This window comes from Saccostrea cucullata, unplaced genomic scaffold (genome assembly GCF_032062105.1).
Source record: "Saccostrea cucullata isolate Sc308-1 unplaced genomic scaffold, CSIRO_AGI_Scuc_v1 ctg907, whole genome shotgun sequence".
Taxonomy (NCBI): Eukaryota; Metazoa; Mollusca; class Bivalvia; order Ostreida; family Ostreidae; genus Saccostrea; species Saccostrea cuccullata.
The window spans coordinates 323,230-348,650 of NW_026935419.1; the positions used below are offsets into that span (position 1 = coordinate 323,230).

The window sequence follows — 25,421 nt, forward strand, 5'->3', positions numbered from 1 at the left end:
ACGATAATAGGATTAAAGTTTGGGGGAAATTACAAGTAGAAATTTATAAATTAATTCGAAAAACCAAATCTCATCTAAAATCCGGCTTTTTTAATAAATAAAGTTTATAGGATGATATTAACTGATTCTTTATTATTTCTTTCGTCTGTTGACCGTAATGCATGTAATGTCGTAGTTATTTGTTGTATGGAATGAAATAAAAAGGTTACGAAAGTCCAACATGTCTTTAAATTACTCGGTCTCATTCTTTAAATCTGTTTTATGAAATTAAAATTGATTTTTTATCATGATTGATCTGTATTTGGATACAGCGAATGAATATGAAAAACACCAGTCATTGAACCTTGCTTTACTGCAGTAAAAAAAAAAGTATAACATGTATAGTACACTAGTACTCAAACACCTACATTTCAAACCTTCAATAAATCAAATTTTGATATACATGTACTTGTTTAGTTCTGCGCTTACTTCGAATTGGATCCAGTTTAAACAATTTGCGAACTGTTGTTTGTTAATGCACTGTATTGATAAATGTATTTTAAAACATATATTATTAATGGAATAGAGTCCGTGATATTTGATCTTTCTTAATTAAAAATTTACGTTGGTTCGTTTTCAAATCTAAAATTTCCTCTTTCAAATATTTCTGTTTGAAGATTTCAAGGTTTTTGTATGTATATGATTATTTTGTTAATTTATTAATAATTAATATGATATCTTAATGGTTAAGAAGTTAAAATACTATTGTAATTCAATCGGCCTTTCTTTGTAGACTCGGTAAAATGATCCGTATACTTGCAATGCATGCAAAATAGACTGGAAGTGTATTGTGTTTCACTTAAACTTCGATGAACCCAACGACAGGGTGATTTCCGAGACGTACGAAAATTCTATCAAATGTTCTCTCATTGAAATGTGCACAAATGACGTATACTACAAAATATCACGTCCTTAAATTTAATTTAATTTTAAAAATAAATACGTCAATCGAAAGAATAAAAAATATCAAATTTATTTAATTGAGTTAAACATGCTTAAATGAACTTGGATCTATTTCTGTCTATAATAGTAAATTATTACCACATATTTAAAACAAGAATTAAAATCGGTCGATGGGACGACACCCTGTGGTAAAAAGAGAATTAAAAGTGGGTCAGAGACCTGTAGTGCACACAGTGGATATCATCTTAAAGCAATAATTAGGATAAACTTAATTTCTTGTGTTTTCATTAAAAAATTCTGAAATTTTTATAACTTTTTGTTAATTGACTCTTTTAAATCTTTTGATAAATGACATTGTGGAAATTATCTAAATTTAATTATCAATACAATCATATATTACATAGCTACATAAAGTTAACATAATAACGATTGAAATTGTGGAATATTAAAAGTACAACGAAAAAAGATTAATAAATGATGCCAGAATGTTGTATTAAAATAAATTATTGTTATTCAAATCCCCACTCCATTTTATTCCTTTTTTGGACCAACTCGTGATTTGGTTCAGATTCCCATAACATCATTATTGTCTTGCCATTATTTACACACCGAATTGTTGACGGATTTTTACGCTGTTTCCCGATCATGACATGGAGCACACCGGACGACAGGGGATGCTCACTCCTCCATGGCACCTGATCGCACTTCTGATGTTTAAGAGGTCCATGTTTGCTCTGCTCCTGATTTGCATCATCGTCGCAAACCACGACCAAAATATACGATCCTCTTTATTCTGGAGAGAGCTGTATATGCGGACTCCGGACCGTTGCTTGAGACGATGGCTCTGCGTTGTTTTTAGACTTTTGAGCTTGAATACTGTTCGTTATCTTCATATATATCATCGTATAAAAATATTTATACATATGCAGTGTTCATTCCTCGTTACCTGTAATGATAATTAAAGGTTAATAATATGAAAACAGTGAAGGGTTGAATACTGATCCCGTACAAAAAATATTTAAAAGAAATTACAATGTATATCGAGATCACAATAAATAGATCAATTTCAATGCTTCCATTGTGTTTATTTTTAAGAATTAGAAATTAATTAAGTCATGAACTAGTGACCCCCATCAAAGATAGACATTGTCAATGTTGAATTATCAAAATTATGAACATGTATGTTTAATTGATTTATACATTTCAGTCAATGTTAAGCATCTCGGTTAATTTAAAACAAAAAAACAGTATACATGTACATGATGGTACATGTAGTTTAATACAGGGAAAACAGAGTTATAAAAATATTGGTTGAACACAACTTTATAACAAAATTATTTTATAAAGTAATCTTAATTTTTGAATTCTCCTCCGTATCTATTACTTTCAAATTTGAAATTCAATTAAAAAAAAACATGATAAACAAAATGTGTTTTTGAAACACTGATGTCCCTGTACGGCAGTATGTGGTGAAGGTTAAAGTTTAAGTCCAAGGTCAAGAGATCCGAGATCTTGTTTCTGAAAGAAAAGACTTCTTTGAATAAATAATACACACATGTACATGTGAAAATAAAAGCCTTAGCAAACTGAATTTATGTCTAATCTTGAATTAATAAAAAAGTAAAACGTCAAGGTCAAGTCAGAATTATTGGTATCCAAAGGGAGGTATTAAAACAGGAAATACACCTGTGAAAAAAAGAAAGATCTAGTACTTAATTGTTCAAAAGTTATGGCCAAGGTTCAAGCTTTATAAAGCTTTATAAAAATGTAAAACTCGATGGTTAGGGTCAAATTTTCAAGAGATCAGTAACCTTTGTTTCCCCAAGAAAAGACTTCAATGAATTAATATACCTGTGAAATATTATACAAATATTGCATGTAGCTGAGTGTAACATTGAAAATTTTCACCCAAAGAAAACCATTGTCAACCGAGGCGCAGCCGAGGTTGACAATGTTTTGGAGGGGTGAAAATTTTCAATGTTACACTCAACTACATGCAATATTTATTATATTATACTGAATGTTTTATACAAATATATAACAGTGAACCGTGCGCGCATAAATTCTGCGCAGTCGCTATTTTTTGGAATATCACCCGTCGTCAAGCAAGGTTGACTGTTGCTACGCTGGACGGCGTGGCTTTATTATTCAGCGGGTAATAGTGTTTTTTAACAAATGTTTCTCGACCAATCAGATTCAACTAATTTACATGAAAATATAATATAAAAACCATAGCAACTTTTCAATAGTTATGTATAAGGTTAATTAAAAAAAAAAAAAAAAAAAACGTTTAAACTGACCAAAAACTCACAGGCACCTGCAAGGACTAGATACTCCCGACTCTTCCATTACGGGGGCCAAAAAAAAAAAATAATAATTCACCCAAAAAGTCCGCATAGAATTTATCGGTTTTGATTTATTTAATGTATTTATGAACGGTTTTGTTTGTTGTGTGATAACAAAATAGGAAATCCACAGAAAATAAACATTATTTTTTTTTTTAATAAAAACACAATATATTTTTTTAGTATCTTATGTCCTTAAGTTGAGTCAAATATTTTGGCTTTGCCTGCAATATGCCAATGAGTTCATTACTAAAGCCAGAAAAATATATATGATACATCTCACGGAACAGAAAACCATTCTTTTACCTTGAATACATTGATTCCAATAAACAGTAAAAGGCTTATGTTAATAATGAAAAAAAAATTAATTCATTACACTCTAAAGTCCTCAGTGATCCAAAGTTTGTAAGAGTCAACAAGTTATATAAAAAAAAATAATTAACATTGAAAGATATTCTATCACAATCAAATCGATTCAGGATACACAAATCCCTTTTAACGTGTACGCATGTCTTTGATGACGTTGATTACTTCCGGTGCCGTCTAATGGCTGCTGCCATTCTCAGCAATCTTGATTTCATTCAGCTAGGGATTAATGGTATCTACGATCTTTTCATTGACTGGTGTGTATTGTTGCTTATAATATAAAGATGTGCACCAGCCTGGTCCCGGTTTGTATTAGATTTAATACGGTCTAGGATTTAACAAGTTTTTAGCTGAAGGAATGGCTCGGCTGATAAAATGTACTTATTTTTATTTTTTATGGAAAAAAGATACTGTTGGCTACAAAATTATTAAGGTCTTTTATGGAAATCTTTGCTTCGAACCTTACTCAAAATTTGCCATTGAAAAAAAATAATAAATTCTGTCCAAATACATATTGACTTAAAATATCGATCATACAATCTTCACAAGAATGTGAAAATACGTTATAAGGCATATAAGGTACAATATGAATACATTTCTTGTTTTTTTTTTTATTATTTAGAACATAAGAAAATTCTGGCCATTCGCAAAATTTTGAAACGTAAAAATTAATCAACAGCATTTTGACCCAAATTCGCAAAATAAAATCGATGTAATAAATTTCCAGATTTACGGTATTTAGAACTTTTATTGGTGCCAAAGTGTAGCGGTGCTTTAGTATAGCTCAAAAAATAAAAGAATATACTAGTATTTTTAATTTTTCGAAATTGTAAGCACACGTACTTAGACTGCAATGATACCTGCGATGAAAATGATTCAAACTTCGCATATACAGATTTTAATAATGGAGTCAAGGTAAATTTGTACAATTGTGTGTGCTGGCATTATATTAAGATTTTAGTCTGATTAGAAATCTGAAACCTGTATTTTACCTATTTTAAAATTGGTCAGCTTTGTACCAGTATCAGTTATAACTTTTACTCTCCAAGTCTTGGTGCTAGACAGCACAAAAGGCCGTCACCAGAGACTTCCATGTCGATCTGTCCCGTGTCCTATTCTTGACCTGCTTCAGCTCAAGTTGTTCTTTTACCGGGATAGTTTTTTCTCTCCTGTTCTTCTCCAAGGTTTTCTCTTTTTTCAGCTAACAACCATATCAATACATCCCTGTGGTTGGATGCATACAGCAATATGTTCCCTATAAAGAGTCATTTTCTCCTACATTCGAGATTGCATTTGGCCGGAAGATGCATAATTCTGCAACGTCAACGTGATTGATTGCAGGCATCTGGCCTGTTTCTAAAATATCTTTGGGTATTTCGTTTCGAACTAAAATCTAACATGCCACGGAGTCTGAAATATTTATTTCGAATTTGGTTGCTTTTACCTTTGGCAAACCCTTTTGCTATTTATTCGGAAAATAAAATTCATCTTAAAATTACAGAGATATCTCTCATTTTAGAGAGATATCTCTTACAAATAGAGATATCTACAAACTTAAAGAGATATCTCTCATTTTTAAGAGATATCTCTATGAGAAAGAGATATCTCTTAAATTTAGAGAGATATCTCTTATACTTAGAGAGATATCTCTTTTTATAAGAGAGATATCTCTCTAGGTGAAAAAGATATCTCTTTCTCCCTGAGAGATATCTTTTTTGTGAAAAGAGATATCTCTCAAGGAGAAAGAGATATCTCTTTCACATAGAGAGATATCTCTTTTACTTTTTTAGATATCTTTCCAATTTAATGAGATATCTCTTAAAGCAAAAGAGATATCTCTCTTAGTTTATCCTAAGAGATATCTCTCAAAATGAAAGAGATATCTTTCAGAAGTTTCAAAAAGAGATATATCTCAAGCAAAAAGAGATATCTCTGTATTGCAAAGAGATATCTCTCTTCATTATTTTTATTTTAATTCGATTTAAAATGACTTCTCCCGTTACCGGAAGTGAGCTTTTTATTGACGGAAGTACATTTAAGTACTTTTAAATTCGACATATTCATGATATTCTACATTATTGCTCTACTAAACATCACAAGTAGTTCAGTTTTGTCTAGATTTCATATTAGAAATACATGTAGTTGATTATTTCATCAGCTGAGAAAATTCGGTCCATTGCATTTGAGATTATATATATGCTTACTTTCGTTTTCCTGAATATCAAACTTTTAGCATTTTTATCAACGAAGTTAAATGCCATTATTATTTTTGGTATCAAGTAAGGGATTTATAGCATTTTTATCTACATAGTAAATATATTATTCTGGGTGATTGCTTGCTCAGTCTTTTTTCTTATAACATCGAAACTATTCCAGAGACTTTATTTCCTGTTTCGCTTTCGTTTTAAAGTGGAGAATTAATTATTCTATTTTAAGGATCACTGGAAAAGAGATATCTCTTTCATTAAAAGAGATATCTCTTTAGCTTATAAAGATATCTCTTTTTGAAAATCTAAAGAGATATCTCTCTAACTAAGAAAGATATCTCTTTTAACCTTTTTAAAGAGATATCTCTCTAACTTTTAGATACATCTCTCTCGCTTAAGGAGATACAAATGTATCTCTCTAGCTTATAAAGATATCTCTCTAAGTAAAAGAGATATCTCTCTTACAAAAAGAGATATCTCTTTTGTTTAAAGAGATATCTCTCTAAGGTATAAAGACATCTATTTTAGTCAAAGAGATATCTCTATTAGCTAAAGAGATATCTCTCTATGTTAGAGAGATATCTCTTATTGAAAGAATTTTTTATTTCACGAATAAATAGTAAAGGGCTTGCCATATTTACCTGTCGTAGAACGACATTGTTGGCGACGACTAAAATTTATGAAACAGGTGATATTTTTTATATATTCTTTTGTCGACCTCAATTATGTAGCAATATACACCGTACCAGTATAACCTACATGTGGAGTTAATTAGCATGCCATGCAGTTATTGAAGTACAAGAACTTATTCTGTGTTTGAACAATCTTTAAATCGAGGCAGGCTACTGGCAAATACATTGATGTTACAAGGGTGTTTCCTTTTCGTTAAAGTCAACATTTAGCAATTTTACGAAAAATGCAATGACTTGTTTGTTGAATAAAGTTGATGTCGACACATTCATTAGATACATAAATACATGTATGTTTTTATTGCTTTTAAATTTAACAGAAATGTACGTTTTGAATCCCACTGTGGGATGTGGAGACCGGTCCTTCGGATGAGACCATACAAACCGAGATCATGTATGACCTTGATCTTTGTATCATGGAGAGGTAGTGCCTGCTGTCCAATACTATTATGTTTATTCATATTAATAAAATATTGTTTGAATTAAATTAAATAAACCGAGATCCCATGTCACAGTAGGTGCTGGCACGAAAAAGATCCCTCACAGCTCGATGGCCCTAAGTGCCGAACAAAGGTCAAAATTTGCAGCTCTCCATCGGCAAGTGGTGGCGTCTTCGAGTGAAAAATTCTCGTCGGAGACGATAGGTAACAAAGAATATTGAGACAGCAAGTAAGGTAACGGACAAAATGTAACCAATAAAAAAGAGGTTAAATTACAGCATTGTTATAATAAAGTTTACGGTCAAGTATTTTTGTAAATTTTTTAACTGGTAAGAGGCATTTATTTCCTCGTACGATGTTTGGGTCCTATATTATGAACTATTGATGAATGATTTCCGCTATATCATTTGTTTTTCATCAACGAGCCAAATCTTTCTAGAAACTTAAAAATATACTTTCTTCAGATCTGTCATAATGGAATGGCAGGTATTAAGAATATATGCAAAATTTCTCGCTCTTTTCATTCATCTGAGTATCACCTTTACAACAGAAAAAAAACCACCTGCCAGCAGCCTTTGAAAAGTTCTTCATGAATGATCAAGGTTTAGCGCCATCGTTAGTAATATTACATGCATCTATATATGGAGAATTTTTGTTTTAAAAAAGTAGCATTTCCGTCGTTGTGATAACAAAAATATGCAAATTCTTCGGGCGATAAATCACCTATCGAATATTGATAATCTACCTTTGATTTTCTGGAGTTAGAAGCAGTATGTTACCAGCTCTGCGTATGATGCCAGCTCGAGAATGATATATTTTCTTTCACTTCCTTAAACCTTTTTAAGTGCACTTGTTGATACTTTTTCTTAAGAGGCAAATGCATTCATTTCTAAACTTGAAATACATTATCCAAGTTGCAAAGTTGAAGAACAATAGTGGTTCACAATATCACATTCCAGTGGGTTTTTCATTGTTTTTTGAGGTTTCAAAACAATGATATTGTTTAATTAAGTTGTCATTTAGTTATTTATTGGCTCATTTTTATAAAATGAGACAGAATAGATTCATCTATAGATAGTTTGAAAGATTAAACTGTGTATAAAGTGCATTTAGTAAGGTGGTAGGTCCTACTGATTTATGTCAATTTCACGAATAACTTAATTCTGCCAATTTGAATTTTTGATAATTAATTATCATTCATTTATTTATGTTATTGTTATCTACTCTGAATTCTGTTGTATGTATTAATTTTTACTTTACAAGCGCATAAGGAAACTTTGAGACTGCCATACGGACTTCTTTTATCACGTAAACGAATGTTGGCTATCGTGGAGTACAGTTTGAGCTACATTTCTCGACAGTTCAAGGCAAAAAAAGAAGACCGTAATTGTGAACATAATTCAAATTTTTTTATTATTTCCAATCCATTACGGCAGTATCGGAGACATGTACTTTCTGGTTTGTGATTTATACATTTCGTCTTGTCAATACATCCTTCAGGAAATCATTATATGATTATATGATGTCGGCTGTGTAACGCTTAACATGATTATCAGTAAATAACAAGTGAGTACAATGACATATTGTCCGAGGCTATACAAACACGACTTTAAGTCAAGGACTTCTAAAAAGTTCAAGGTACCACTTCTTTACAAGGTTATATGGTTTGAACATTTCATAACACACAAGCGCCTCTCTCATTCTCTACAAATGATTATTTTACAGAATTTTTTTTTTTTTTTGGTAGATGGGCTGCAATACCAAGTCCACATAGAATTTTTAAAACATGGATAAAAAATATTTAGAATTTGTTTAACATTTGTTTATTTAGAAAAATCGCATTTTATTTATTTTATTTGCGTTTTATTTAACTAGTACTTTATATTTTGCCTAGTAAGTAATATATGCCCATAAAAACAGTTTTTTACGATAATAGGATATTCAGTGGCCATGAAAAGTACAACCACTTTTTTAGGTAAGCAATAAAATAAGTTTCATCATCTTGTAAAATATGCCCTTTTTATTGGATGATATAAAAAAACAAAATAATTATCGCAATTATATTTGACATATAGTTTTATTAAAGTCTGGCATAGAAGTAAGTATCACTAATAGTTCTTTTAAATAAATACCATGTGGTTTATGGGCTCTAATAACTTTAAATCAAATCATAAAAAAATAATAAAATGAAGAAATTTAATAAAAACTTGAAACTTGGATTTCCCAGTGGTGATCAGACTCATCACAACTGCATTAAAATTCTGAAATAACACAAAATTACTGGTATTATAAACTGACCTTCTCTATAATTATTCCCCAAAGAAGGTCCCACTCTGTTCGTCACCTAAGCTAATAAGACCGGTATGTTTGTTGTGAAGAATCACTAAAAACTCACACTTGGTACAGAAATTGCTTATGACCCGTAGGTTAATCATGAACTTGACCCAAGGTCATTCCAGCAAGTTTGAGGTCATTAACAAATCGGATTTTATAAGCCTTAAGGAAAATCAATAGAATCTCATACTTTAAGTTGGAATTACCAGTGACTCAAGGGTGTGTTAGGACCTTGAATCGAGATCATTCCTGCAGGTTTAAGGTCACTGGCATAAAAATATACAATTCTTGTCCAGGCTATAACTTACTTTGTTATGGAGAATCACATGAAACTATTACTAGGTACTGGTATTTGATTAAGAGATTGCCTATGATCCAAGGATGGTTTTGAGCTTGAACCAAGGTTACTCTAAAATGTTTCAGGTCTCTGGCAGAAAAATATACAGCACTAGACTTGACTATATTTTTGACTTTGTAATGAAAAATCTTTGGAAGCTCTGACTTGATACTACTTGATACATATGATCCGAGGGTGTATCCTGACATTGACCTATGTGCAAGTTTTTCCGGCAAGAAAAGTATACAATTCTTGTCTGTGCTACAACTGTAATGGAAAATCATTGGAAGCTCATACTAGATACAGAGATTTTTCCTGAGGAGGAGGAATGACCTTGACCAATGTCATCTCGCCAAGTTCAAGGTCATTGGTATAAAATTCATAACAGGTCTATTTTTTTCAAATGGAAAAAAATACTGCATGTTTATATTTCACTGAAATATCAATAATAACAAAATCTGAATCATGTTATTAATCAAAGTATTTTTGGCAAGACCAAGATTCCATTTATAAAATTTGAATGGACACCTTGAAATTTTTTTTTCTGTAAGCTAAGTTGGAATTACCAGTGACTCAAGGGTGTGTTAGGACCTTGAATCGAGATCATTCCTGCAGGTTTAAGGTCACTGGCATAAAAATATACAATTCTTGTCCAGGCTATAACTTACTTTGTTATGGAGAATCACATGAAACTATTACTAGGTACTGGTATTTGATTAAGAGATTGCCTATGATCCACGGATGGTTTTGAGCTTGAACCAAGGTTACTCTAAAATGTTTCAGGTCTCTGGCAGAAAAATATACAGCACTAGACTTGACTATATTTTTGACTTTGTAATGAAAAATCTTTGGAAGCTCTGACTTGATACTACTTGATACATATGATCCGAGGGTGTATCCTGACATTGACCTATGTGCAAGTTTTTCCGGCAAGAAAAGTATACAATTCTTGTCTGTGCTACAACTGTAATGGAAAATCATTGGAAGCTCATACTAGATACAGAGATTTTTCCTGAGGAGGAGGAATGACCTTGACCAATGTCATCTCGCCAAGTTCAAGGTCATTGGTATAAAATTCATAACAGGTCTATTTTTTTCAAATGGAAAAAAATACTGCATGTTTATATTTCACTGAAATATCAATAATAACAAAATCTGAATCATGTTATTAATCAAAGTATTTTTGGCAAGACCAAGATTCCATTTATAAAATTTGAATGGACACCTTGAAATTTTTTTTTCTGTAAGCTAAGGCCATTCCAAGTTTTTTCTCTGTTTAGCGTCCACCAATCTTTCAAAAATCTACCTACCTATTCGCAAAAAACACACAAGCCAAAACATAAAACACAAGCTTAAAAGTCATAAAAATGACGTCCTTCAAATGATTTGATCTAACTAAACTGCTTTAATAGAAGAAATTTCTATTCTTAAGCAAAAACAACGGATTAGATGCTTACAATACACCTAATATAACTTAATGTACAGAATTATTTGGAGAAATTTACAAAATTCAAAAGTTTCGACTAAATTTATCAATTTCAGGACTCCTGTTGTTGTGTGTTTTTTCTCATTAGGGGTGTCAAAAACCAAGGCGCACGCGGACGCTAAACATAGAAAAAACTTGGCATGGCCTAATTTTCAGGGCCTCTCGTTAGATCAAAAGCTCAAACGATTGATCACGTATCTCCTCCGCAACACCGCAAAAGACAGATCAAATTTTGTTGCAAATGGAAGATAATGAAAGACTTACCTTTAACAGAATTAAAATACGGAAAAAGATCTGTTGTAAACTGTGCAATACCAAAGGTATAGTTAATTTAAAACATTATTCATTTTAATTCTATTGACCCATTTTTAGAAATTGTGACCAAAATATTTTACAATTTGTCATATATATCTAGAATGAACATTTAGAGTTTGTCACCAGATGCTCTAGCAGTAAAACTGTCAAAAGAATCACAGCTCATCAATGAAGAGCCGTGACGAAAGTAACACCCTTCATGACAAGAAACATGCGGAAAAGGAGTTAATTTTCTCCAACCCCTCCCTCATAACCACAGGTCTGATCAAAGAGAAGGTCACCGGTGCCCAGGAATTTCCCACTTATACAACAGCAACATATTCCGATTCAAAGTCCGTGTCAAAACTCTGCAAGAACCTAATAAATCTTTGGTTCGAAACACCTCAGATAAATTAGTCCTATTTATGGAATCGTCTTCGTATTTATAATTATCTTTTTCTAAATATGTTTTCTGGTTTTGATTGAAGCACACGTCCATACAGCTGACATTCCAGTAATACTGCCGTTGTATATGATCAAATTCCAAAGTATGTCTTTGATATCATTGTTTCAAAAGTATATCATAAACCAAATTACATATTATCGGGTCATAACTTGAATATATTATTTTTTACAATTAATAGGAGGAAATTACATTCGTACACAATATTTAAACTCTGTAAATGATTTCATTTCGACCGGGATGTCGCGACTGAGAATTGAGACATGGGTTTGTCTTCACTTCAGATTTATTTATTCATTTAGTTTTTGGTTTGGTTGTTTGTATGAATTTTTAGATTGTTTGATTATATTATTTGATTGTTTTTGCTCTCTATTCTTTAAGGTATGGCTAATAGGTGTTAATTTAGAATGTTGTTTTTCATTCAATGTCATTCACAATTAGAAAAAAAAAACGGTTGATTGAATAGCGATAAATTTAGTGATGTTTTATTTTCTTAAATCTCCAAATCTTAAAAATACATGGAAATATTAAAAATTCAACATTTAAGTTGTCAACTTTTTAGTTTTCCAAGAAGAAAGTATTTATGGGTTAATTTTAATGGCTTAAAGGATTAATGTGCATATTTATTCAATAAAACAACCAAATGATAAGACTTTTATGAATTCGATCATATAATTTAAATTAACAGTTGTTTTCATTTCGGAAAAAATGGGGTTTATCTGTAAAAAAGTATATCTAAATTTCGGATTGGTCTTGGAAAAATATATCTTTGTCTTTTGAATAATCTTTAAGTCTTTTTAAAAAAAATATCTTATTATAGGCGTATATGTAGCTACTTGAAAGAAAAATCGCATTATTACTTAAATAATAACCGAGATTCTGTCTCCTTTGGAACGACTGATTGATTTGTTGACATTCTAGTCGTATCACGATCCCAGCAGCTATCAGATGAGTACGTGAGTACAATACAGTGATGGCTTATTGACCTGTCATATCTACCTTAACATGGGTACGCTATCAATACCTATATCAAAGTCTTTAGATCGAACTTTTAACTCGCCACCATTTCGACAATCTATGCAGGGGAATTCAACAACAATGTTTGCATTGTATTTTGTAATGAAAATTTCAGAATTAAGAGTGAAGAGACTTTTCTAACGATTGTCTCTTATGAAGAAAGACGTATTAACAAAAATGATATACATGTATATATCAAAGTCAAGTAAAGATAAATATTATTGAAATGTTTTGTCATAAATAAAAGTTTCCATTGCAAGTAGTTTTATAGCGTTCATCATTAAAATCAATTAATTGACATCGGTATACTGGTAATATTGATTGTAAAAATAGTGTATTGATTCTTTGACAGTTCAAAGATAAAACTCGACTAAATAATTAGGTTGATTATTGAATAAAAGACCTAATTTGAGTCTGAAACCTGTTTATTTCTGTCCTGTTATGTTCTTGTACTTTAACAGCCATTTTAAGACAAACAATAACTGATTTAAGATCGCTCGTCAAAATAATTTTCTTGTCTTTTCGTTTTTGGGTTTATGACAAACTGTTTGATGTTCTTTCAATTGTTTTAACTATATAATGACAAGAAGACACGTCGGTTTGCCTCAAAGTTCAAAAGAAGTTAGCTAAAGTCATAAAAAATTGAAATGTGAACGTGCGCAGTGTACCGCCATGTACAATTATTGGTTCCCTGCGTTATATAATTATGATATTTTCTTGGTGGTCCATTTTGCTTATCCCTGGGCCGACTGCTTTCTTGTACTTTTGATCAAATTGTCTTGTATTTCATTAAGTCGTCTACATTTGCTGGTACAGGTCAACTTTATATCGTCTGCCACTTCAGGCCTAGTCTAACGTTATCTTCTACAATTAAATTGGTCATTAATGATCGTTCAAGGTTATAGACATTTTTTTGGAAAAAAGTTAATTTGTGCCAGCAACTGAATAACTTCCTTATTGAGTGCATCGCCGGAAGTGTAAACTGCGGAAAAAGTACGCATTAATCTAGTTTTTTATCATACTTCCACTGGAGATGTTTTGGCACAAAGGTAAAGGTCGGTTTTGTATTGTTAAAGGAGATATGGAATTTGATGTCTGTCATTTCGAAGTTTTTAAAAGATGCAACACTTGTCCACATGCATTCAAAACCTAAACAAGTAAATAAACAAATGTCAAAGTAAAGTAATTCTACAGAAAATATTTGTTCATGGATAGTTACCTTAATTGTCTACTCATTTGTATAAACGAACCAAATTAATCTAAATTCTTAAGCAAAAAATCAATCAGGGCTATCAAATTTTTTGTAATAGACTTTGTTTGAAGCATTAAAGAAAGGACACAGTGTGACTAAAAAAGGAAGGAAACGGTAATGTATGCATTTTGATACAAGTAGTTTGTTTTCTGAAATTTTACTGGCCATCGGATTTTTTCTTCATTATACAGAACGCCATATTTATCCTCAGTACAAATTCTTTAAGAACAATCCAATTTTCCCCCAATAAACCAGCATCATCAAAACTTCGCTAACCAAAGGGTTTTCGAATCGTTCCACTCCTATAATTAGTAGAAGCACTTTGCGAGCTACAATGGTGCCACCTGGAATTGGATTATAAGACTCATTTATTATACGAAATGTTCTGAATCAGTTTATATGGCTATTAGATTTAATAAACAGAAGTACATGTATAATTGAATTCTTGAGCAGTAGATATGAAAATAATATTTTTACAGAACATATTGCGAATGGTATTATTAATTTAATTCTTTTGCAAAAGTTAAAATTATTTACGCCGTAACAAACTGCACTGAATTGACAGTCCACTAATATTTTTTCCAGTTCTAGTTCTTCCTTGCTCTCTTTGCTGCACAAATGAATATCAACTCTGTTCCCCGCATTTTACCGAAATAATTATTTTTTTTCTTTACAGATAGAGAGAATAGGGGAAAATTACATACACTGGTACAGTATATTCTTTAAGTAGAACCTTTATTTATAAGGCTTGCTACCACCTGTGCAAATATCAAGCCATTGAATTCCTTGTCAAATAGAATATCACTCAATAAATGATTTAGTGTCATCTAAAAGCAGATATAATGCATTACATAGGTACCTCTTAACTCGTGTTTGCCGAATAAAACAAAAAAAGATGTAATTATTTAGCGATAAGTCAAGGCAGGTGCACGGTCTAGAGTTGTATGGGGTGCGCCATAAATCCTACCCGGTTACGTTTCCCCGCCGAAACATTGTGGTATAGATGTGATTTACAGCAGTGTAATATTATAACGACTATTCTTGATGCGTTGTCTTGCAGAAAGCACTTTCAAAAAACTATTAAAGTTAAATTATCACCTCTTTCAATAAACGTTGTTATCGTAAGCTATTGTCGATAGCGTCGTTTAACTCTCGATCGAAAGGAAAACAAGTATTTCTTCCATTGTTGGAAAAAAATAGCTTTCAGATAGGAAGAAAAGTGCGCCATTTCGTTGTACTACAAGACTTAACCGACATCCGGAAATGTTAAATGGGCGACCCGTCCTGACAGTTTAAAAGTGTGAAGGAACTTCTTCACCGCAATATTCTTTGAATCTTGCAATTCGGAAAAAATATTATTGAAAATACTTTGGAACACATAAATCTTATTCGTCTTCCATTTACCGAAAACACCTTGCCCACGTCGAACATGGCGAAACCTTTGAGGAAATGGTTCGCTTCGTCATGCTTGGAGGTCGAATTGGGAAATTTGGGGGTTTTCCTTGTCATGTTTATCTGCTGCCTTCACGTAAAACTTTCTCAAAAAGAGCAACCTTATTCCAGAAGTTTTCAAAACAGTCATCAGTATGATTTATATGTACTTACGATAACAAAACCTTAGATCTTTGAATTATGCCTTTATATGTGTTCATTTGGTTAAGATGATTTATATACCAGTTTATCCTATGACTTAAGAAAATGTACATATGCAAGGTGTTCTTGAAAAGGTCAATAGAATATGTTAATGATGCAGTCATACGTGCACGTAACTTGCATGTAATCCATGGCAAGGATCTAAACACAATCCATGGCAATGATCTAAACACCATACACTGAGAACGTGTGATATTAGGAAAGCAAAGCTTTGGTTCTTCTAAAATTGTCAAAAGATCACCATTCCACATGTATTTTTTCCTTACTAGTCATTCACAGAATCATATCACTTACGGGAAGGTCAAAAGGTTAAGATGTAACATTTTGTTGGAGGTCAAAAATGACGAACGTCGTGTAAATGCAACGTCATAAGCGAAAATAATAATTAACACTCAGATTGAATCAAAACGACTGCTCCTTCGAACTCCAATTTAGCTGTACAAATACGATACCATTTAAACAAGAATAATATACTAATATACAAAGAAATGATATTTCTTTAATCTACCATGAAATTTAAAATTGTACAACGCTTCATAAAAAGCAAGGTATCCTGTAAAGCTAAAATTAACAAAAATCGCTTCTTTTGAAGATAACTTGAATTCTCAAACATCTCATATACGTGTACACGCATCAGTATATGTAGTTGTTTTCCAAAATATTTACAGGTATTGTTAAAGTCCCCATAAGATTTTAATGCGAAATAAGTGTCCTGTCATTTATGGCTTATAAAAACAATATACACGGTGTAATGCTTCAGTAACGTGCAACACTTGACAAAATCAAACGTCTGATATATATTGACCGCAAGATTGTGCTGGTTAATTCCCTGTAGACACAGGTGTTCAAATAAGCCGGACAGGGGTAGATTACTTGTCGCCCTAATTACCTCTGTTCGGTAATTAAAGGTTGAGGACAGTATATCCCAACCCTTTTTATCTCGTCTAATCATTCGGATGTCAAATTTCACCAGATGATCGTGTGAACATTGGTAAATAGAAACCAAGTCCCCCGCAGTCATTGTCAACTGCAACAGAAGATGAAACTAATAAAGACACGAATCGTACAAGCAACAACCTGCTTGAAAGCTCCATTTATAAAAGGAATATCCTTCTGTTAGTGAAAATTAGAAGTCTCTGATGAAACTGTAACTCTACGGTTTGTAAATATGAAAAGAAGAAGAAAACTTGAAACTCTGCAGCATTACAAGAACAGTAAATAAGAATTATAGTTTAGTTTGCCTGTGTATCAAGTTTTGTTAAATTCAGACCGAAATCAAAAATCAAAAGATGAGAAGCGTTTTAAACAAATTTCACTTATGTACCTATTTCCAGTCAACACTGCTACAGTGTTCATCAAAATCAAAACCCAGTAAAGAGAAGTATGTATCTTTAGACTGGTTTCTACGTCATATCTTGAAAACACAAACCGATTTACCGAATTATATAGATCTACTAGTTTAGTCCATTTGTGTACCAAAATCTGTTGAAATCGCACCAACATTAGAGTAGTTACAAAAGTAATGTTTTCAAAAATGCATTCAAAAAGGCAACACTTCTAATGCATAAGCTCTTTTGGTCTCCGACCGGAAGAGAAACAAAAATGCCCATTTCCGGTTTTTTTTCTATATTGCATGGTATTGTCCTTTTTTGCCTCTTGTTTTTTTTTCTTACAGAGAGAAGACGAATAATTCAAACATACTTTATATGAGAGCAAGTCAGCAGTTATAAAACATATTAAAGGTTACATCAAAGGTCAACCACATATTGAAGAACGTAAACCACAGACTAAATACCTGACAAAAATGCCGGGAATCTATTGGCTGTCTGGGGGTCGTCAACACTTCCCATTGTTAATTAAGATCGTGTAAGTTGCCTTATACATGACAAGAATCAAAACCACTATGTGAGTTTTAGGTTTACATTTTCAGGACATCTTACAAATCTTTAGATATTTCATGTACCGCAATGATTCCAAGTTTCATTAGACCTTAGGAATAAGGCTAAATGATGGGTACCTTAAGGGTTTCTCTCTGTATGTGCGATATACATGTGCAGAAATGGTTTTAAAAAAAAAAACCATTAAGTGTTTTTATTTTGGTAAAAAGTGAAGAAAAGATTTTGTAAGGGGCGGATATAATAAATATATGTACTTCTAAACAGAAGAAATAAAATTAAGATGACCAAATTTAACATTTTTTATAAATGTAAGAAAAGTAATTTTAAACATTTCTATCTTCCACCCTGATAATAAAATGGTATAGTCGAATAATAATAATTTTTCATTGATATATGCATTATAATATATCAAGACATTCCATAACATTTTAACATTTTATTTAAAACAATTAAATAGAAAGCACATCACAATAAAACAAATCATATTAACATGACGATAGTAAATATATGATTTTTTGTTTAGATTTTCAAAGAGCTAGATCGGATGTACAGTTTGAACTTTAAGGAGTCATAAATGTTTATTAATACCACTAAATATGATACATAAAACTTCAAAGCAAACTGTTTTAAAGGAAGAGTTATTCTTGACGTCAATAGTCAACCTCTACAATGATATAGAAAAAATAATAATGATTACCGGTACCAAACCTACGAAAGCCCAGAAGGCTCATTCGAGATTCGAGTTTCAAAATACGAGATTCGAAATTAAAAGTTATGATACAAAAACTTCAAAGCATTTTTAATCAGCAAGATATATTTAAATGATAACTTCTTAAATATTAAATAGAAGTATATATATTTTTGTAGTTATTATATTTCCTCTATTTTGCTTTTTTTCTTTTTACAAAACATATTTATAATACTAAATCAGCATGACTACAATACAAAAAAACGTCAATATCAATCAACAAAGAAATACCCCATATAGAGAGAGAATAATGCCACTCCAGTTTGTTTACGTTGTACCCCCACTGGTATTTCTATGTTTAAAAAACATGCATTTATTTTATTTTAACCTAAAATGTCGATTCACACTGTCTCTAGATATATTTCTATGTTAGTCCATGCTATCGAACTGACTCTGCATCTCGTATAATCCCATATTTTCTCCTTAAACAGCATTCTCTCTTATAATGTACAAGTAAAAGCTTTTCAAAAAAGCTTGCCTGACTTATGATATTGAATTGAATAATAAGTTTTTATGAAAGCCATTAACCGTTCATATGCAAAAAAAAGGAATATCCCCAAAAAGCAATTTTAGCATTAAATATTTAAATTTCCTGTTATTTTTCAATTAACATTTCCTATATATAATAAAAGTAAGGTTGGGAAAAAGGGGGGACACCCCCCCCCCACCCCCACCCCCCCCCCCCCCCCCCCCCCTCCCCCACCCCCCCCCCCCCCCCCCGTTGCTACGTGTCTGATGGAAAAGGAACAGTGAGATTTTGTTAAAAATTGGTTTTGATCTGTTTTTCGTTTGTTGTATAATGACGCCTGTGGAGTGTTACAAATACTTGGAACTCAGGACCAATGAGCAGTTTCATGTAATCCTTTTCGTGCTAACACCTACTGCGACTCGGGACTTGGTTTTAAACGGTCTCATCCTAAGGACCGATCTCCACGTCCTCCAGTGGCGCGACGTAAAGCAAAGTTAATCATTTCGCAACTCTCTGCATAAACTACCGGGAAGACAGCTGAGAATATGATAACTACAAGAAATAAATGAATCGTTATGATTAGCAAGAAAAGATTGGAAACAATGCATAAAGCAAACTTGATGGTGATTCCTTATATTCCTCAATCCTATAAATTTCTGTGTTTCATAGGAGAAGGAATTTTTTGAAATATTATATATTTGGCCAAAACGTTTTATTTACTTTAAATGATGTAACTTCTAACTTCTTTCCCAATATCACCGATAAAAGTTCGAAATTCCAATAAAAAGAACAGACTTGAACATTTCCATTCAGTGCAGTAGAATCATCCAGGAAAAGGGCGCGATGATATACACGTGACATTTTGCGCAAAATGATTGTGACACTCCTTACCTAGAAGACATATGGACTCATCCAACAGTACAGAAACGCAGAAAAAAGGTCAAACGGACATGTCCGTATATGAAATCGCATGAAATAAACAGCTGCATGCAAAAAAACAAAGGAAATAAAACAAATATATTGTATATTCCAGTGATATGCACAAAAATGACTTCGCACCTAGGAAATATCAATCCTTATACAGCCTGATGACGTCAGGCCAATTGTACACAATAGTCCTGTCCACAAGTACCTGTGGTTTACCTAATAGAGGTAATACATAAAATTTAAGTTTCGTAACAATATATATATTTATATATACTCCTGATATATATAATCTGTTTAATGTTTAAGAAGTTATAATACAAATTGAAGTATATCTTGCTAAGCAAAAAATCCAATCTTTATTTAAATTTACTTCTAATATATACAACACTCTTTCTAATCAAATGACCCATTTTTAATAATTATATTAAACGATTTCTTGATAGTAAAAACATAATTAAGGGAAGTAATCAAATGTTGAACCCGCTTTTGATTGGTAAGTCTGGATCTTGAATCTCGAAACTCGAATTTTGAATTATATCGAATCTCGAATGTTGAATCCACTTTTGATTGGTTAGCTTGGATCTTGAATTTCGAAACTCGAATTTCGAAGAATTTTGAATCTCGTATTTTGAAACTCGAATCTCGAATGAGCCTTCTGGGCTTTCGTACAAACCTTATCTATTTGAATTGAATAAAACGTTTTTATGCCATTAACCATATAAAGCAATTTATAATTTTTTTTTCTATCCCTCAACCAAAGACTATTGAATATTGATTAGTTCAACTCTTTGATTACTGAAAGAAACAACAAAAAGATTAAGTAAAGCACTCTATAAGTCTTTCTGTTTCCATACACTTGTATATATATTTAAAACACGATCAAAAATACAAAACGTCACAGACACATTCTTCAAATGCTTATATAAAAATAAATACATGGATATAAATATGTGTATACCAAACAAAAGTTGAAAAATAAATATATATAATGAATAAAATAAAAATAGGATTTGAGCGTTTGATCGTAATAAAATATAATTCACAATACATATTGATCATATATATGTTAATCACAGAAAACATGACCATGCTTAATTCTTGAAAAATGACTAGTGGTGACAAATAAAAAAAACTGTGAATCTGTTTCGTAACACAGTAACAAGATATATAGTGAAATCAAGTAGTGCCAACTAATGATTTAAACTTCAAAAAAAAAAAAAAAAAAAAACATCAGTGGATGTCGACCTGATATAATTGTATCGTTCATTAACAATCATATCAATGGATGCAGAGATACAGAATTTCTGTTTAACTAGCGTATTTATCACTGTTATCCTTGCAATCTCCAAAAAGTTTCAGAATCCACTCGCTGCAGAAGCACTTGGTAAGTGGGTTCTACAAAACACTGCAGTATCTCCTTGAGCTAAGCTTCGCCTTCTTGAGCTACAATTCTTCTCATTTAAAGATATTCTTAAGAACAGAGTATTTATCGTGTTTCTACACGAGAAAAACACAAACAAACAAGCAAGACCTCTAAACAATCCTTTCAGATAACAGTTAATTGATATACAACAAACTGCTTCAAAAGCGTGACCAGATTGCAAAGCATTGATAAAATCTTGTGGTCAGTTCTAAATTTTCTGCTGTAAAAAAAAAAGACAAAACAAAAATAAACGTGCACTTAATTCAGCTTATCATTTATGGGAATCAGAGTCCAAGACGAGAGACAAAGAAGGGGAAGTTAAAATATATCATACTGATTTACCTACAGCTGATAAGTAATCCGCAAGATAAGTACACCATTACAAAACATTTACCAATATCTAGGACAATCGTCAAGACGAAATTTCTTAATATTTTTTAGATAATGACCATAATAGGCCAGCTCCATTATAGAGCTAAAGAGGAAATATACAAATTTAAAAGTCAAATGTCTAAATCAAGATTTTTTGGTTTACGTTGCAAGTTCTTTCGTAAAAAGGGGTCCCAAACTAAATTGCAATTAGGCAGTCATTGAAGACAGGGAGGGTATGTTATACTTATACCGATTCAGATTCATTATTTGGCTAAGGTTTTTTTTTTAAATGTTTTATATAGAAAAGAATGAACTAGATCTAAATGAATAATTTTCATAAAAATAGCTGGCGACTCGCACAATATTTAATAAATCGAGCAGTCGAAAACACAAAAATCATCAAGGTTTTCCTGAATTTAACTTTTTGTATGTTTTAGAGCACGTATTCTACCATACAACAAAATGAAGAATGATGGTGACTAAGAAGTTGATATTCTAGTTAACAAATGTTACATACGTGCTTAGAATACCAACAAATCTGCTGAATACAAAAAATGGCAAGCTTTCTTGTTATCATTAATACTTGGTATGAGACAAAGTATATAAATTAAGAAATTAAAATATAAATCTTATTAAGGCACATAAATGTAACGAGGTATCACAGCTCAGCTAATGGTTACAATAAATTACATCAAAAACAACCAAAACAATACTTTTTCAAAACTGAATATCAATAATATAGTGTCGTCTGGTCCATCTTGGATCACGTGATCAGAGTCATGTCGTCAGTGGGTCTGAAATAGGGATCACTTATGACGTATAGTTCGCTTGGTTTCGATGAGATCCCAGATACGAATGGTGCCATCATCACTGCACGTCACAATGCGTTCGTTTGAGACCTAAAAAAGACCGACTCCATGTCCATCATTTCAACACTAACTATTGTGACAGACTCGTTAATATGCAGATTAATTAACCATTAATGCAGAGCACACATTTGCATTCAGCATGAGCACGTGTAAACATGTAATTCATGAATATAGCAATTAAACTAGTTTTATTTTCATAATAAACGATTCAGAAGAGAAGTTTTCTATGGTGAGTCATATAGCCTGTGTTGACCTTCTTCCACAATTAAACTTTCAGCTGTCCTTTTTCGGTAGAACTATTTTCATGAAATATTTTATGGGCTGTGAGAGATGCCCCAGAAATTTATACACCGTTTGCAAAATATTTCAGCATAAGTCATTTTATGAAGTGTGTAAAGAATTTTGGTCTTTTCGAGTCTGCTCGCAAGAGTGCAGTACCAGTACTCAAAATAGAAAATCCAGTGCCAAACACGAGAGAAACATTGTCTTGAGTAACTAAAAGGACATTTATTCATTTACCATAGTCCTCGGGCACCTTTGAAACAGCTGCATAATGATTTTAATGATTTATTTTTTGGACCTTTAAAATGTTGGATTCTTTTGACAGAAATGTGTTTTTGTTGTCACCGAGTCTTTGATTTTCAACACGACTCCGAATTATACATCCAAATCTATATTCTTTCATAATTTCAAGGATGACTTTTACTACTAAATTTAGCTTTTTTGGTGGTTTCAAATAAACAAAATTGTGTGAAAGTTTACAAAAATAACATTCATCAATGTCAGAACCCAAAATGATTTTGCATATTCCCTTTTTATACAGTTTGCACACTTTCCATTCAACTCTATTTTTTTTCTGGTTTGCAGTGTATAGGTGGAATATCGAACTCTGTTTTTCAGTGAAACTTTCACTTACTATTACACTAGTAAGGCTATAAAAAAAGATTATCTTGGTTCTCAGGCCCTCCCTCATCTCTTTTAAGGGTGCCTCATTGACCCTTTTTATTGCTAAATCAATAAAATAAAAACAACAAATCACCTCCCTCATCATTTTCTTAGGTTTTGTACAATGTAAAAAGCTGCCTCATCAGTTTTGGGGGCAATAAAAAGTGAAAAAAAAAATGCCTCCCTCCCTCATCATATTTCTTGAAAAAAGGCCTGAGAACCAAGGAATTAATTTTACATGGCCTAAAGTAGAGTTTTTTTTAAAAATTTTTAATCTAGGATATATATAGAATTAATATGTGTACAGCTTTCAATTATGTACACTAAGGATTTAAATCATTTGCAGAGAAAAATGGGAAAGTTATTTCGCCTTTGAGTTGATATGTAGTTAATTATGTTTTGAATCTAATTACCTGTTATATTAAAAAAAAATCAAAAATACACAACACATAACAATGTTTAAAATATAGGAAATGAATTTTCACAATTGGGATATCTCTTCTGTCATCATTCTTGTTTTAGAAAATAATAAATATTGCATCTATAAATGTCATTCCTTTGATTTTAATTTTAATTAGACTTTCTGACATAACCTCCTAAATTACCTTAAATGATGTATTCATAATATAACAAATTTGAAGTTTATAAGACTCGGGGCCGTCCCACCGACGCAGCTATTCTCTCTCTAGAATTCACCAGTATCATCGTTGTGTTCTATTGATTCCACGAGTTGCTTTTTAAATGCCTTTGAACGCAAAACCCCCAGCATATCAGACTTTATCAAACCCATGATTATAAATATCAAAAAACAGTTGGTCTTTGAAGGTGTTCCTAAAAACCTCATCTTCGGATGATATGTTTCATGGCGTTATTTTTAAAACTTTCATGAATGAAAAAAATGTCTTCAATCTCTTCATACCTCTCTTGATTTCTATAGTTCTGAATATTTCTAGTTAGGGGTAAATTTATCTATTAAATGACGCGCAGTCTACAACAGTTTGTAGTTTTTTTCGGTCATTTATCTCAGAAAAAATGATAAAAATAATGAATCATGATATCCCCATCATTTTTTTCTCACATTATTGATAGAAGCGACTTTTCTTGGCTCTTCTTAACACCTCAAAACAGATATGATCATAACGGTGGGAGTCAATTTTTAACTTTTTTGATTTATGCCCACTGCAATCTCGTGGTTTGCTAACTCGAAACAAACATTGTGACTTGTTTCGGTATAAGAAGAAAGCAGGATAGATAATATCCTATCGAATTTCATCTCCCCCACTTAGCTAAAGGAATGCTAATTTTCACATGGCACAACGTGCGTCGCAAGACAATGGCCGATACTGCACCCTTTGACACTTCGAGTTACAGCAAGAAATGGAGAATGTCAACTTTTTAAATTTACCAATCAACATCAGATATTGGCAACCAAAGCAAAGCGCCATCTGCAGACCGGAAGTTAGAAAATACCGTTTATTCAATTGATGCTCATACATTTCTCAGCTACTCAGCGCAAGAATTTGACAAGATAAAGCTTTCAGCGTGCATTAAATATTATTAAAGATGATGAATATTTTTATTAGAATGATTAAGAGGGCACAGAGTTCCTGGCAGGGAGTTCTTGATAGATCATTAAGATCAACCAAGAATTATACTGAAATATACTTTCTTATCAAAGGAAAAATTGTTTTAAATATCAATTAACCGTATGTACGGATTTGATGTTTTATGCCTGATGCCTTATCATATCTAGTCTACTTCTTTATTAATAACTTGACTTGCTGCAGTAACAAGTGAATTATAAGTAACTTAAATGTTTTGTTTAAATAATGACTTTAATAGTTTTTTTTTTAATCAAAATGCTTTCGTTGAAGAAACACTGGATTTATTTCCCTGGTAGGTTTCTAATAATACTCAGAAATTAAAGAAAGTTAGGAATATATTT

At 31.9% G+C, this 25,421-nt stretch overlaps 1 protein-coding gene across 1 annotated transcript in view; it reads right to left on the bottom strand.

Annotated features, from left to right (window-relative positions):
• Positions 1-18,189: 18,189 nt before the first annotated feature.
• LOC134242791 (uncharacterized) overlaps positions 18,190-25,421 on the bottom strand; it is a 52,033-nt gene continuing 44,801 nt past the window's right edge. Inside the window, 2 exon segments of the mRNA XM_062724924.1 lie at positions 18,190-18,431; positions 20,541-22,561. Coding sequence (XP_062580908.1) covers positions 22,469-22,561 — 93 coding nt within the window. The 3' untranslated portion in view covers positions 18,190-18,431; positions 20,541-22,468.